The sequence below is a fragment of the Vicugna pacos genome, chromosome 7, assembly GCF_048564905.1.
Source record: "Vicugna pacos chromosome 7, VicPac4, whole genome shotgun sequence".
In the NCBI taxonomy this organism is placed as follows: Eukaryota; Metazoa; Chordata; class Mammalia; order Artiodactyla; family Camelidae; genus Vicugna; species Vicugna pacos.
Window position 1 is genome coordinate 39059330 of NC_132993.1, and position 15965 is coordinate 39075294.

At 38.4% G+C, this 15965-nt stretch overlaps 1 protein-coding gene and 1 long non-coding RNA gene across 5 annotated transcripts in view; both read left to right on the top strand.

Moving 5' to 3' along the window:
* On the top strand, positions 1 to 4883 carry LOC140697384 (uncharacterized). Its single transcript, XR_012074366.1, has 2 exons — positions 1 to 280; positions 4267 to 4883. It is a non-coding gene; the product is annotated as an uncharacterized lncRNA (long non-coding RNA).
* Positions 4884 to 7269: 2386 nt separating this feature from the next.
* Positions 7270 to 15965, top strand: part of NT5C3A (5'-nucleotidase, cytosolic IIIA) — a 37454-nt gene continuing 28758 nt past the window's right edge. Inside the window, exon 1 of one of the 4 annotated variants that reach the window (XM_006201879.4) lies at positions 7270 to 7509. In XM_006201879.4, the coding sequence (XP_006201941.1) occupies positions 7372 to 7509 (138 nt within the window). In that variant the 5' untranslated portion in view covers positions 7270 to 7371. The remainder of the gene's footprint in view (positions 7510 to 15965) is intronic. The other 3 variants (XM_006201881.3, XM_072964703.1, XM_015237303.3) reach the window with 3 other exon arrangements.

A 15965-nucleotide genomic window follows, 5' to 3' on the forward strand; every position in this document is an offset into this window, starting at 1 on the left:
CATTGCCAACTTTTCAGATAGAGGAGAAGTCAGGGCTACGAGGAGAAGAATGCAGCAGACCAATTAGAGTCCCCTGACCAACAGCCAGCAAGGAAATGGGGAACTCAGCCCTAGGGCCAAAGGGAGCTCAATATTGACAGCCTCAATGACCTTGGAGGCATGATCTTCACTACAGCCTCCAGATGTGAGCCCAACCCAGCTGACACCTTGATTTTGATCTTGTGAGATGCTAAGCCGAGAACCCAGTTGAGCCTGCCCAGACTTCATGGCCAACAGAAATGTGAGATACTAAATGGTTGTTTTAAGCCATTAAGTTTGTGGTAATTTGTTATGCAGCAATAGAAAACTAATACAGTGGTTCAGTGAGGTTTCTCTCTGCCCCTCAGGCTAGTCCTCCACCTGTGCTCTGGACCCTGACCACCAGCCAGCAGTACAGGGCAGTGAATAAGAGCACTGGCTCTGGATCCAGACCACCCGGTTTTGAATCCCAGCTGCACCATTGTGAGCAAGTTGTGTGAGCTCTCCGTGCCTCCCATTTCCTTGACTGATAACATTACCTCATAGAATCATAAAGTAACATTGTAAAGCATTTAGGACACCTTTGGGCACATTTCAGTTGCTAAATGAATGTTGGCTACTCCTACTACTTACGCTATAGTCTTCATCTCTTGCTGCATCCTCAGGGATCTTCCTTTCATTGTCCCATCTCACATCTTCAAATGCTTTTTCCCTTTGACTGCTATGTTGCCACCAGCATTTAAAAATTGTTTCAAAATTATAAAATTAGCACATGCTTATAAAAAGTTCCTCATTCAGGGTCATTGTAGAGTAAAAAGTGAAAGGAGAGTCTACTTATGATGGTTTGATACAGCCTTCCAAGAAATCTTTTTAAAAATGCATTACCAAACACGTAGGCACAGGGTTTTTCTATCAGCTGAAATAATGGAAGAATACCATGAATATGATTCTAAGACTTCATTTCACTTACTATAGTGTGGCACTCTTACTGCTTACCACAAGCTTTAAATGGCCACAAAATTGCTTGGTTTGAAGGTGCTATGATTTATTTAACCATTCCTCTATCACAATTCAATTGTTTCCTATTTGTCATTCTTTGATATTGTGATTTATAATATATATTTGATCATTCATATGACCAAAATATATTTCTCAGATATATTTGGTCTTTGTCCACAGTTTCTGGTCCACAGCTCCCAAAACCCTTGAAATGTCATGTGTGGTAAGAGCAGTGGAGCATCTTTTGTTATATTTGATCTCTTTGTCCTCAGTTCATGACAAAGCCATAAAGGTGAAATGTGTCTTGTTACTCATAATGAACTCCCTTCCACAACAACTGTGGAAGATGATTTTTGGAAGCACCTAAAGATGCAGGGGCAGGGAGGGGCATGTTGATTTCCAGGAAAAACAAACTGAATGGAGTTGAAACTTTCAGTCCCACCCTCTGATTTAGCGAAGAGGGACTGGAGGTTGAATCAATCACCAATGGCCAATGATTTAACCAATCCCGCCCATGTGATGGAGCCTCCATAAAAACCCAAGATAGGGTTCAGAGAGATTCTGGGAGGTGTTGGGAGAGTGCTGCGCCTACAGATGGCTCATATCTGGAATGCTTTTATTCATTGTGGAGTTTACAAAATGCTGACATTTCTTATGCATGAGGGGGTCTCTAAGCACAGTGACCCAGAACATTGTCTTGCCCTTTTAGGAGCAAGGACTAACTTACCAAAGCCAAAAAATTGCTCATATTGTAAAGTCACCCTGTTTTTAAAAATCCCTTCCAGATCACTGAGCATGAATCAGAGTCATGACAACAGCCAAGAGTTAAGATGTAACAATACACTACCTTTTAAGTAGATGGGATAGGCTTAAATATTTCTTGAATCTAAAGATTTGGGGGCCAAGACTAGAACTTATTTAAACTTCCCTGGAGCTCTTATGCATCCGATTCTTCACTTACCTGCTTTGCTTCATTCTTTGCACCCCAGATGTAATCACCCCAAAGCTCTCCTTCGGGCTCTCCCCACTCCTGTCAGCCCTGTCCCCACCAGTCATAGGGTGGTCCGAACTCAAGCTTCAACCAGGTGTGGATGAGCTGCTAGTCCAGTCCCTCAATCTCACCATTTAACACTCTTCCCCCTACCACCTACGCAGAAAAGCAGAACACCTTCTCTTCCCAAGTTAACACTTTTCCCTGGATTTTACCATTTTTTCTATGGACTCAAGTTCAAACTCCAGCCCTTTTCTAAGATTCAAGTGTGTTAGTCCTCGAAGACACATGGAGCTTCAGATTATATCTCTTTGCTTACTCACAGCTGACACGACGTGTGGGAGCTCTTGTCTTTTAGCTGGGCATATTGCCACTTGGGATAAACTGGGATGCTGTGACTAAGAAAGAGTGGAGAGTAGATTTTAATTGGGCAGGTAGCTAACAGTGTCTGTTGTGATGCTTCAGGTAATGAAAGAAGCAGTGTTCTCCCATGTCCCTCTACTCTGTTGTCTCCAGTCATCATTCTCCCTTCTTCCATTAACAGCTACGTTTCTCTATAAAAGACTATAAACTCTCAGCGTTCTCTACCTCCTTACTCCTTCACTCAGTGCAAATCCAGATTTTGTTACCATCAAGCCCATTCATCCACCCTCACTGAGGACACTAATGAACTTCTTGCTGCTAAATGGCATGGAAACTTTTCAGTTCATATCACTAAACCTCACTTCCCAGATATCAGCCTAACTGGTTGCCCCTCTACTGGCCTTTCTTAAATTCTTTTGCTGGCTCTCTTCCCAAATTTCTCTCTTTCATGTTCATGTTCTCCAGGTTATGGTTGTAAGGTTTTCTCCATCTTTTTGTTCATTTGTTGGTTTTGTTTTTGTTTTTAACTGAAATATAGTCAGTTTACAATGTTGTGTCAATGTCTGGTGTATAGCATAACACTTCAGTCATAGATATACATACATATATTTGTTTTCACGTTCTTTTTCATTACAGGTTATTACAAGATATTGAATATAGTTCCCTGTGCTATACAGTAGAAACTTGTTGCTTATCTATTTTATATATAGTAGTTAGTACCTGAAAATCTCAAACTACCAATTTATCCTTTCCCACCCCTTCCCTCCAGTAACCATGTTTGTTTTCTATGTCTGTGAGTCTGTTTCTGTTTTGTAAGTAAGTTCATTTGTCCTTTCTTTTAGATTCCACATATAAGTGCTATCATATGGTACTTTTCTTTCTCTTTCTGGCTTACTTCACTTAGAATAAAAATCTCCAGATCCATCCACATTGCTGCAAATGGCATTATTTTATTCTTTTTATGGCTGAGTAGTATTCCGTTGTATAAATATACCACAGCTTCTTTATCCAGTCATCTGTCAATGGACATTTCTGTTGTTTCCATGTCTTGGCTATTGTAAATAGTGTTGCTGTGAAATTAGGGTTCATGTACCTTTTCAAATTAGAGTTTCCTCCAGATATATGCCCAGGAGTGGGATTGCTGGATCATATGGTAAGTCTATTTTTAGTTTTTTAAGGAATCTCCATACTGTTTTCTATAAAGACTGCACCAAACTACATTCCCACCAACAGTGTAGGGCGGTTCCCTTTTCTCCACACCCTCTCTAGCATTTATTGTTTGTGGACTTTTTAATGATGGCCATTTTGATTGGTGTGAGGTGATACCTCATTGTAGTTCTGATTTGCATTTCTCTGATAATTAGCTATATTGAGCATTTTTCATGTGCCTATTGGCCATTTGTATGTCTTCATTGGAGAACTGCTTGTTTAGGTCTTCTGCCCATTTTTTGGTTTTCTCCATCTTATTACACCTTCTCTCTGCATTTTCACCCATTCTCAGGGCTTCTAATACAACCAGCATACTGCTCACACCCATACCTCTATTTCTAATCTCTCTACTAGATATTTATGTCTCAACAGAAGTCTTTTGTTGTTATTAGGACATGCACAAATGATGTCTGTTTTTACGCATAACAGAACCCTTTCCACCAAGTAAGAGTGTATGCTAATGAGGTGACTCAGGGTGGGACTCCTAGACAACTCATGGAAGGAGGCTGGTCACCAGAAAGACCAAATTTGAGATTAGAGGATGGCAACTTTCAATCCCACCCCTCAACCTCCAGGGAGAGGGGAGGGGGAGTGGGGCTGGAGATTGAGTTTTAAAAAACTCTTGAAATGGCACTGTTTATTAAGTACCCAATAAATGTTAGTCATTGATGCTGTTTCCTTTTCAGGTTTTTTCAGAAAGCAACATCCAAGAAAAAAAACAAATTTTCTTCAACGTATAATATGTAAAGTGGTTTAACAAATGGTTATATTCCTATCATGGAAAACCACTCAGCAATAGAAAAAAATGAAGTATTGATGCACAGAAAAAAATTAGATGAATCTCAAAGACATTGTGCTAAAAAGATCAATGGTTTCCAATAGTAAGTTTGGAGTGAGAGTATGACTCTAACACAGTCATACAAGGGAACTTCTTGGTGTGAAGGATGGTGCTCCTGGATCCTGTTCTGTATCCTGATCCTGATTTCACCTGACAAAATTCCTTAGAACTGTATGTCTAGAATCAAAAAAGTACTTGTGAAAACTGATGAAATCCAAGTATGATATATAGTGGACTTTCTATATTGTATCAGTGTCAACTTATTTGTTTTGTAATCATGCTGTGGTTATAAGATACAGTCAGTTGTAAGATGGGACCATTGGGGGAAGCTTTGTGAAAGCTACATGGGAATTTTCTGTACTATTTTTGCACCTTTCATGGAAGTTTAAAATTATTTCCAAATGAAAATTAAAAAAAAAAAAACAAAAATACTGGAATGAAGAGAGAAAGAAATACAAGAAGGAGGGAGGGAAGGAAGGAAGGAAAATGAAGAGATACCTCCAACCAAGATCTTAAACCCACATCCAACAAATGGCCCTTTGTCATAGGACACTACTTAACTACTTTAAACTAAGTCTATGCCAGTTATCCTATCAGAGCAAAGTGTAAGGTCACGCATAGCAAAATTTATAAATTTACATCAAGTTCCTGCATGTTTTTCCCATGGTTCCTGCTATCCCACGTGGCATCGTGTATCATTATGGACGATAATTTACTGAAAAACAAAGATTAACATACTTTAAGAGTTAAAGACAACAACAGACAAACCAATTATATCGGCTGATAGTCTGTAGCCACCATGTGTTTTCCAGTTTTGCCAAAGCCTTCAAATGCAGAAACCACAAAATTTTATTTGTGAAAAGATTTCATACCATTAATTGCCTTTTCTAAAAAGTTGGCAGATTTAAAAATGACAACTTAGACCTCCCTTTTGGCTTCAAGATGGACCTGATAGTACATTGGAACAACCTCATGTAAAGTTTCTGACTACCCTTGTTTGTCTTTAGCAGGATTAATAAATACTCTGTTCAAACAAAGCAACCATCTTAACATTGTCTCTTTGTACACAGCAGTTGTATTAATAATAAATTTATATGTAATTCTTTTTTTCTTAATCCTGGCCTTAAAATCAGCTAAATTATTGTAAACTGCTATGGTCTGCAAAATAAAGAGGGAAATGGAAACAGTAATCCTACTGCAGAAAAGAATTATGGGGTTTTAGTATATGCATCCTACTTCGGTCAAAGGCTGAAATTTGCTTTACATTTGCTGAGGACCTATTGGTCACAAGAGGAGGATGCTCAAGCATCATGTGACATGCCCCAATGGACTCCTTTGAAATTCTTGTCATCTTTTTTTCAAATATGTTCACAGGATCTCACACATATTTTGTGCTTGTATTCAAACCAAAAAAAAAAGCTAACATCTTTCCTAAGTCAGTCCTTCTATATCCCCCAAATCATTACATAGCATCATAGGCTCAATCTTGCCCACAAAATAAAACAAAACAGGCATTTATGCCCCAAGTGGTTAATTCCAAACTTGTTTTCTTACCAGATGCCTGCTCAGGTGAGCCCTACCTCACCTTTCTAAGAACCCTCTCTCCACAAATTTCACTCTAAGAATTCCTGCCAGGGTCCTAGGACTTAAAGTACTAGAGCAAGGGTGGAGAGTGCAGAGAAGAGCAACCCTTACTACTCGCTCTCATTCTCCTGCTCCAATTTGTTCCATGTCCTTGACAAAGAGAGCCTCACCAACTCCATTTCCCCTTCCCTCAGAGCCCACAGTCACCATTTTACTGTTTCTTTGTCCATTCATCTACTGATGACCATTTATTTATTTAGGTTGTTTCCACATCTTGGCTATTATGCATAGTGTTGCAATGAACATGAGAGGGCTGAAATTTCTTTGACTACTGCTTTCAATTCTTTTGGAAATATACCCTGATGTAGGATTGCTGGATCATATGGTAATTCTATTTTTAATTTTTTGAGGAAACTCCACTTTTTCCACAGTGGCTGCACTGATTAACATGCCCATCAGTAGTGCCCAATTCCTCCACATTCTCACCAACACTTTTAATTTTGGGGTTTTTGACAATAGTCGTCCTAACTTGTGTGAAGTGATATCCCATTTCATTGTGGGTTTGATTTGCACTTTTCTGATGATTAGTGATATTGAGCTTCTTGGCCAATTGTCTATTCGAGTCTTTTGCCTTTTTTTGTTGTTAAGTTTTTCTTTTGCCTATTTAAAAAAATGGGGAGGTAACTAGGTTTATTTTTTTACTTTGTTTATTCATTATTTGTAATGGGGGTACTGGGATTGAACCCAGGACTACATGCTAAGCATGCACTCTACCACTGAGGCATACCGTCCCCCTCTTTTGCCTGTTTTTTAATGGTTTTTATTGTTGTTGTTGTTGACTTACAGTGGTTTTTAACATAATCTGAATATTAGTCCCTTATCCGATACACGGCTTGCAGATATTTTCTCACTTTCTGTAAGTCACCTTCCTGTTCCGTTTTCCTTTGCCGAACCCTGCAGTTTGTCACAGCATTTCAGTCAAGCTTCGGCGCAAGTCAAATAGCTGCGCCACGATGCCTTCTGGGAGTTGTAGTCCTGAATGTCTGAGGCGAGTGGAAGGCGGAAGATTTTTTTCTCATTGGGCCTGGTTGTAATCAGATTTCTACTGAGCAGGGCTGGAATGAACGCCTGCCTGGTTCTCATCCTTAAACAGTTCCTCGGACCCAGCTGTGATAAGACCCGCTTCGCCCCTTGGCCTCCCACGCAAGCCATTCATTTCTCCCTCCGGGTTCCCCCATGCTCGGCGCTCGTGGGTGGGGCTTCCTGCGGGGGCGGGGCGTCCGGCTATTCCGCAGGCCGGCGCTTCCGAGGCCGGCAGCCAGCAGGCCATCTCTTCTCTTCGGGCCGGGAGGCGCAGGAAGCCCCGTCCATGGACCGAGCGGCCGTGGCGAGGGTGGGCGCGGTAGCGAGCGCCAGCGTGTGCGCCCTGGTGGCGGGGGTGGTGCTGGCCCAGTACATATTCACCTTGAAGAGGAAGACGGGCCGGAAGACCAAGATCATCGAGATGGTGAGTGCGGGGTTCGTGGCGCCGGAGCGGTTGAGGGGCCTCAGGGTGGTACGTCCGGCCTCGCCTTCCCGCGCCGACAGCTGCTGGAACGCGAGGGGCCCACAGGCGACCCGGTCGCCCCGCGTGCGGCGACCCGCGCGCTCGGTGACTTGGTCTGAACCCTCGACGGCGGCACTCGGTTTCCCGTGGCCTTTGTTAGGTCTCCGTTTGAAACAAAAAAGCAAATAGATGATTCGGAAAAAGCTGCCTCCCACTACAAAACCCGTTTTTCAAGAAATAAACGGAACTTTCTTGGCAGGTTTCTCTGCTCCCGCATCCCGCGTGAAACCATTGCAACTCTTCTAATTCTGATGGAGTTGGTTTTACCCCGTAGCTAGGATGAGTTAAATTATGAAAAGGTGTAACTTCCCAGTGGTTAATAAAAGGAATGCCACTTAACCCACTTGGAGTTCCGAATAGTTTATTTTGTGATTGAATGTTTTTCCTTCTTGTCTCAAACTGCTGGGAAGTATCTTTGTGTTCATTTTTTCCACCAGACCTCTTACATAACACCTTAGAAATTTATTTACGATTTTATTGAATGAGAGTGTTCCAAGATTTTCATTTGAGGTACATAGTAAGCAATATTTGCTCCACAGTGGGGAGCAAATTTAGTTTTTAGTTTTCTGTTTTTTAATTAGAGCCCACTCATCAAGACAGTTTACCCAGTGAGTTGAATTCTAATGTACTTACTGGAGTGCATTGTCCCTTGTATACTCCTGAAAATGCTACATGTGTAATCTAGGGTCAAAAAAAATTTTTTTAATGGAGGTACTGGGGTTTGAACCCAGGACCTCGAGCATGCTAAGCATATGTTCTACCACTGAGCTATTTCCCTCCCTCTGAGGTCAAATATTTTTGACAAATCAGTTGATAGTTTACCACTGTACTAAATAATATAATTTTAGGTTCATGTATTTAGAATACTTAGTCTCAGTTATATGTTCTTATTGATCAAATAAACTTTGTCGTGTTGTTTGCTATTTACCTCAGGTTGAATGCAGAAATGTTTTTCCATAGAAAGACAAAAAACCAAAAACTCCCGCATTTCTCATATGCCAATAATATTCCTAGGTTTTTTTTTTTTTTTATTGATAGAGTAAAATTAGTCTTGGGTTATTATTACCTACCTTATTTTCTCCATCTCTTTACTCACAGCAGCAAATGTTTTTAATTTCAGACGAAATTGGGCACATTCAGGGTGGTATGGCCGTAGACAAATGTTTTTAATTTCAAAAATTTAATTTTCTTTATGTTGCTGTCGTTTTTATGTTATGTTGCTTCCTTTTGCTCCACAGCAAAAATGTATGATACATATGTGGGAAGAAACCTTAATTGCCATACCTTCCTGTATGTACTTAGACTGTAGATTGGTCTATCACTTCCCTTCTAAACCAAGTAGAGCTAAAAATCAATGCTTTCATAAAATCCACAAAAAGCCATCGTAAGAACAGTTTGCCATCTTTGTGAAAAATAATTCAGGCCCATTATTTGTAGTATAGAAATTAGCTAACCTTTATATATACATAATATGTTATATTAAGGCATAGGGGCAAGTAATATTGTGGCTACAGCAAAATATACAGATGTGTATTTGAAAGGAAGAGGTAGGGAATGTGGACAAAAAAAGCCAGATTGTAAAAGAATCTTGTAAAGCCCTTTGTTTTGTAGCAGTGGTCCGAGGAGTGAGAAGGGGGTGGGCATAAATGATTTTTAAACAGGATAATTGCGTGTTCAAAACTGTATTTTGTAAGGATCACTTAGACAAGATAGGGTAGAAGGGGAGAGCCTGGAAGGAAGGAAACAATTTAGGAGGATGTTGGCAGTGTTCCTTGTAAAAGATGATTAGGACCTAGACTAGGAAATGAGGAATCAAGGAATAAATAAATAAATAAAATCAACAGGCAGCGGTGTTACAAACTCTAGAGTCATACAAACCTAGCTTTGAATCTAGACTTTCTCATTTATCAAGCTGTGTGATCTTGGGCAAGTTATTTAACCTCTCTGAGTCTCTGTTTCTTCATCTACTAACTGGGAGATAATAATAGTACTTCTTAGGGTAGTTGTGAAGACTACATAAGATAACACAGTAAACATAATTGCTATCATTTGAGAGCTTATTATTTATGATCATTAAATAAAGAGATTAATCACAGGGAGGTTACAAAGTAAATGGTGATACTGGCTACATTATTTGCCAAGAAAGAAAGGTGTGGGGAAAGAGGGAGGAGGCAGAGACAATGTGGAACAATACAATAACTTTGTTGTGTTAAATTTTAGGTGATCAGAGAGTAGACAAGTAGAAATGTCAGTAATTAGTTACCATAGGTAAAGTGCTTAGAAAAGCTTTTATTTACTGTTGGTCCATATATTGGCTCGTAGTAATATACACTGTATACATTACCTATTGTTTTTAACAACAGCAACTGAAAATGTAGGGCAGGAACTCAGAAGATAAATTGGGACTAGAAACAGTACTTTGTCAAATGTCTAGCCCCTGGCGGTAATAGTGGAAATGGTTATAAATTCTCATCCATAACTTTGCAGCAAGACAAAAAAAAAGAAAACTTGAGAATACTAACATATAATGGGTATTCAGTAAGGAAAACAGAGGTGTCAGAGGTGAGATAACAGGACACTGTTCCAAAAGAGTGGGCAGAGTCAGCTGTGTCTGCACAGATCAGAATTTGGACTTAAAGTCTTGTACATTGAATAGTCACTGGAAAAACAATGAAGTGAAAAAAATCAGAAAGTGATTATTGAATTGTTGAGTACAAGAAATACCTGTGCCTTCAGGGTGTGTTTTGTCTTGTTTTGTTTTTGAATAGTTGGCCCATGACCATTGGTACGCAGAGGGGTAGTGAAAAACTAGTGCTTAAAGAAGAGAGGAGAGGGAATAATCAATCAAGCTGAGTTCCAGAGGAGATAGGAAGGCAGGAGATAGATAACGCAGGTGGACAAAATGCCCTTTTAAAGGAATAAGGAACATCCCTCTCTAAAAGAGTGTACAGTCATCCCTTAGTGTCCACGGGAGATTGGTTTCAGGACCCCCTTGGATATCAAACTCTGAAGATGCTCAAGTCTGTTTTATAAAATGGTGTAGTATTTACATATAACCTATGCACAACCTCCCATATACTTTAAATCATCTCTAGATTACTTCTAATACCTAATACAACGTAAATGCTGTATAAATAGTTGTAAGTACAATGTAAATACTATGTAAATAGTTGTAAGTACAGTGTAAATACTGTGTAGACAGTTGTAAATACAATTTAAGTGCAATGTAAATTGCTGCCAGTGAGCAGAAAATTCAAGTTTTGCTTTTTGAACTTTCTGGAACTTTTTTCCTGTGTATTTTCAGTCTTCAGTTGGTTGAATGGCTGATACGGAACCCACAAATAGAGATGGCTGACTACTCATTGATTCATGGGTGCTTATTTCTGCATATGTCAGCAGTTTTCTAATTTTGGGGGGTTACTAGAATATATTTTAGTTTTATTTTTTACCAGCAGGTTACTTCTTTTTCTCCAGTAGAAAACTAATTCCAAAAAAAGATGAGATGGATTAATCTTTTTTATAAATTGAAGTATAGTCAGTTACAATGTGTCAATTAGTGGTGTATAGCACAATGTCCCAGTCATGCATATGCATACATATATTCATTTTCATATTTTTCATTAAAAGTTATTACAAGATATTGAATATAGTCTCTGTGCTATACAGAAAAAATTTTGGTTTTTATACCCATTTTTATATATGGTGGCTAATATTTGCAAATGTAAAAAAAGAAGACACTAATGAACTCATCTACAAAACAGAAACAGAATCACAGACATAGTAAACAATTTTATGGTTACCCAGGGAAGTGGGGGGAAGGGTTAAATTTGGGAGTTTGAGATGGTTTAATGTTATTCAGTTCTCATGTCCTTTGTTAAATTCTCCCAACCTAGTTGGAAGAAAGGTGTCAAACGGTACAAACTTACAGTTACAAGGTTTGTAAGTACTAGGGATATAGTGTACAACATGATTATAGCTCACACTGCTGTAGGGTATGTAGGAATGTTGTTAACATTAAATCCTAGGGGGAGGGTATAGCTCAAGTGCTAGAGCACATGCTTAGCATGTACAAGGTCCTGGGTTCAATCCCCAGTACCTCCTTTAAAAGTAAATAAGTAAACCTAACTACCTCCCCTCTCAAAAAATAAGTAAAATAAATTTAAATTTTTAAGTCCTAAAAGTTCTCATCACAAAGAAGAACATTTTTTTCTTTTTCTTTTCTTTTTTTAGTTTCTTATTGTATCTGTATGAGATAATGAATGCTAAGTAAACTTATTGTGGTAATCATTTCACAGTATATGTATATCAAACCATTATACTGTATACCTTCAATTTATACAGGGACATATGTCAGTTATAGCTCTATAAAACTGGAGGGAGGGCTGTGGTGCGGAACTCTCCCAAAGTAGAAGTATCTAACAAATGAAATAAAATGCAAGCACAAAACCAGAACAAATGTATAGTCTTAACACTGTTCCCTAAAGAGCAACAAAAAGGGTGGAAAATATTTGGACAGCAGGAACAGGGGAGATGGAACTGTCACTCGCAGCTCCCCAACCAGTTAAATTTGTCATTTCTAATTTAAACATGTCTCAAGTACTTACGACTTTCTTGTGCAGATCAAGTTACTCCTTAAATAGCTGGGGCTGTTTTTGAAACTAGTACGTTTCCTTCCTGGAGATAAACTTCTAATAAAAACATCTTCCTTTCTTCTATCTTAAGATATCAGATGTTCTGTGGGTACTATTCTAAGTGGAAACCCCACTACTAAGTCTGTATTTAGATACATTTAGGAAAGGGGATTGGGGAGAAAAATCAAGATTTACACAAGTGCTTCAGTGGATTGACACTATTACATAGGCTTTTAAGATATCCCTATAACTCAGGTTTTATCTAATTTATATCAATACAGAAATCTATGACCTTTTTTAGCACCTGTTTGAATTCTTGATTTGTTCTGTGAACCATATTCCCTGAACTCCTGTGGCATTTCTTGATGATTTCTCATAATTTAGCAATTTATATAGTCTCTTGTATTGTTTACTGTTACATATGTTCTTGAAGGGTCTGGACTGGTACATAGTTCCTTGTTGTCTTTTTTTAATTAATTGCACTTGACCAAGAGAAACAGTCCCACAGTCAGTGGCTTTAATAAACAATACAGATTTTATTTTTCTAGTGTAACAAAGAGTTCAAAAAATAGGCAGTTACTGGTGTTAATTAAGGGGTACAAAGATGTGAAGAGGTCTTTGAAATTTCCTTGACTTTTCTCATGGTCACTAGGTGGCTGTTGTAGTCCTGGCCAACATGTTCATCTTTCAGACAGCAGAAGGGATGAAGCAGGGAAGAGAATACTTAATAAGCAAAACTTCCTCCTTACATGTTATTGGAGAGAACAGTTCATATGGTCACCCTACCTGTAAGTGAAACTGAGGATTTTTTTTTTTTTTGGTTGAGCAATTTGCCATCCTCTCACAAAATTGAGATTCTGTTAGTAAGAAAGAAGAGGAGGGTGTGTCTTAATTAGGTAATTAGCAGTCTACCATGTTACACTATAGTGCCTGTTCTTTTTTCATATCAGTAAATGTTGATTTAATATTCGATCAAATGAAAACACATGTATATAATATATTACTGGTAGTCCAGTCAGCTTGCTAGAAAAATAGAGCATTTCAACTATTCCAAGTACTTGGTATACAGCAGTACAGAATACAGACTCAGAATCCCTTTGATCTTCTGTCCACCCCCAAGAGTAAAGGTTTATTCATTCACACCTCAAATATCTAGATCTTAAATAGTTCCTGAGACATGGCCACTGCCTTTATACATGCTAATGAGATTTAGAAGCTAATCTCCCAAATATGTGTCACATCTAGCTTAAAAACTAGTACTTAACAGTACTTCTAGAGTGAATGAATATAAATGTGAAAGAGATCAATGGAAGGCTTTGTGGAATTCAAAGAAATAGGAGAATATATGAGTGGGACATTATGCTGTACACCAGAAACTGACACATACATTGTAACTGACTATACTTCAATCGAAAGACAAAAAAAAAAAGTAGTGAATCAAAAATGAATATCAGATTATTAAAGCCATCTTCTCAAAACACACACACACACACACACACCCCCCAAAGAAACAGATTACATTGGGTAGTGTTTGATGGTTGTGGTATTTGAGGGATAGCAATCATGATTGGTCCAGTTTGAATAGTGTATATTGTAAAATAAGGAAAATCCATTAAACTTTTAACTTTAGCAAAATATATGTCCATGGTTATCTTGAATCTCCAGTTTGCAAATATGGAAATGTTTGTACCAGACGTATGATTTTTGTCTTTCCAAAGCACATTTGTTGTATTTCCTCTGTATTATCTTCATGTAGCAGGTTAACCACATTTTCAACTTAAGTGAAAGTTTGATATCTTATCTAGTGAGCTGTTTTTATGTTAGCTAGAATACTTCCTGGAAAAGTTTTAGTTTCATTAATTGTTTCTTTGTGTGTTCATTTTGTTACAAATTCATTTACATAACACACGAAGACACATTTGAACCAGATACTAATATTTTTAATTTACCCAAGAATTTTCTTTCTGGCTAAAAGCCATCATGTCCTTAGATCCTCTTACTTTCTTCATTTAACAGGCCTCTCAGGTGATTCTGAGGCTTACAGAAGTTTGAGAACCATTAAAGTAAACAATTCAAATTCTTGCCACTAGCAAAATTTTACAAGTCACAAAATATCCAGGTTAATTGCTCACAAACAGTGAATATTGTGGCTGCCAATTACTGTGTTAAGAGAGAAAGCAGAGTAATGAGTGTTACCGGGAGGAGGGGAATAAAAGTTACCTTAGTTCTTAGTCCACTGGACAAAAATAGATAATTTCTAACGGGAGACAGAGAGCGTGATATAAACAGAAGATTGTATTAGTGAAGGAAAAAGGTAGACAAATATAGTACACCCCTGAGAATTGAGAGCAGGCCAATCCAAGAGAGGAAAAATTGTGCTGCTCCTTTTTTTTTCCCTCTTTGTATCTTGGCTTTGTGGGTAGGGGGGTTGTGATTGATTGATTCATGGCTCAGGTTCTTTGAGGGCTCAGGCTGACTGACAGCTCACGTTTCTTGTGCTCAGGCATGTTCATCTCTTTTATGCAGGTTTTTACTCATGATGCACACAGAGAAACCTGGGAGGGAGTAGTGTTAATTACATTATAATGAGCATTGGGTCAAGTTTAGCCAGGTTCTTCTCTCTGTTGCGCAGCCACAGCGCTGGATCCTAGCCAGCTTCTTTGCTGGCCATCATTTAGAGAATGTAGAAGTTTTTGGAGCGCCTTATCCTGAGCACAGGTGTACTGTTATTTTCTGGGTTGCTCCGTTCCCTTCCCTCTCCCCCTGCCCGGTGCTCATTTCTAACTGCTTAACAATGAGGATGTAGAAAAATGTGCACTTTTATTTACTCTCTTGGAGGTGGTATACATTGGCTAAATAAATAACAGTTCATTGTTAAATGATGGTGCATTTGTATAATAAAATATTGAACAGCTTTGAAAACAAACAGTAAATCTGTATGAGATAACGTTTTAAAAAGCTCAAAAGATAGTAACTAGGGGGAAATAAGTTGGAGGACGGTTATGGTTCCAAAAGAGATTTGCATATATGCTTGTTATTGGAAATTCTTGAAAAACTATACTAGAAGCTGTTTATAGTTGTTGCTGGTGATGGTGGAGCTTGGGAGGATGAGACTAGGAAGGAAGCCTTCAACTTTTTCATCGTTTAATGTTTCCTACTGTTTGAAATAACACGAGCATGTATTTTATATATTTTTAAAAACTAGTTAATTAAAAGCAGTAACATTTTTAAAGTGTTGTGAAACTACATTGTAGAATCATCTTTATTATCAGTAGTGAGGTGTTTGTAATTAATTTGCTAATGAACCTTTGAGTTTGTTTTTTAAAAAAGAAATAAATAAGCTCTGGAATGTATTTTAGTGTGAGTAATCTGAAGTAATCGGAAGTACACTAAATTACCATTAGTAGAATCAGGAGAAGAGGAGTGTAGGGAAGGAAAAAATAATTTTCCCTCCACCTTTTCTAAATTCTCCACTGGGGACCCCACAACAAGGGCAGACTAACAAGAGAAAAACAAACAGAAGGTCATTAACATGTACACATGGGTGATACCCGGGGAAAATGAGTAACTCCTGGATGGCTTAGAATTACACCATCTATGGCTAAAGACAAAAAGAAGGGTATAGGGAGGCCTGTTATGAGGTGTGGAGGAAGTATGGTAAAGTTGACAAGGGATTGATATGCAGATTTAGGTGCATTCTCCATTGATTTGTTTTCTTGTGCTTTA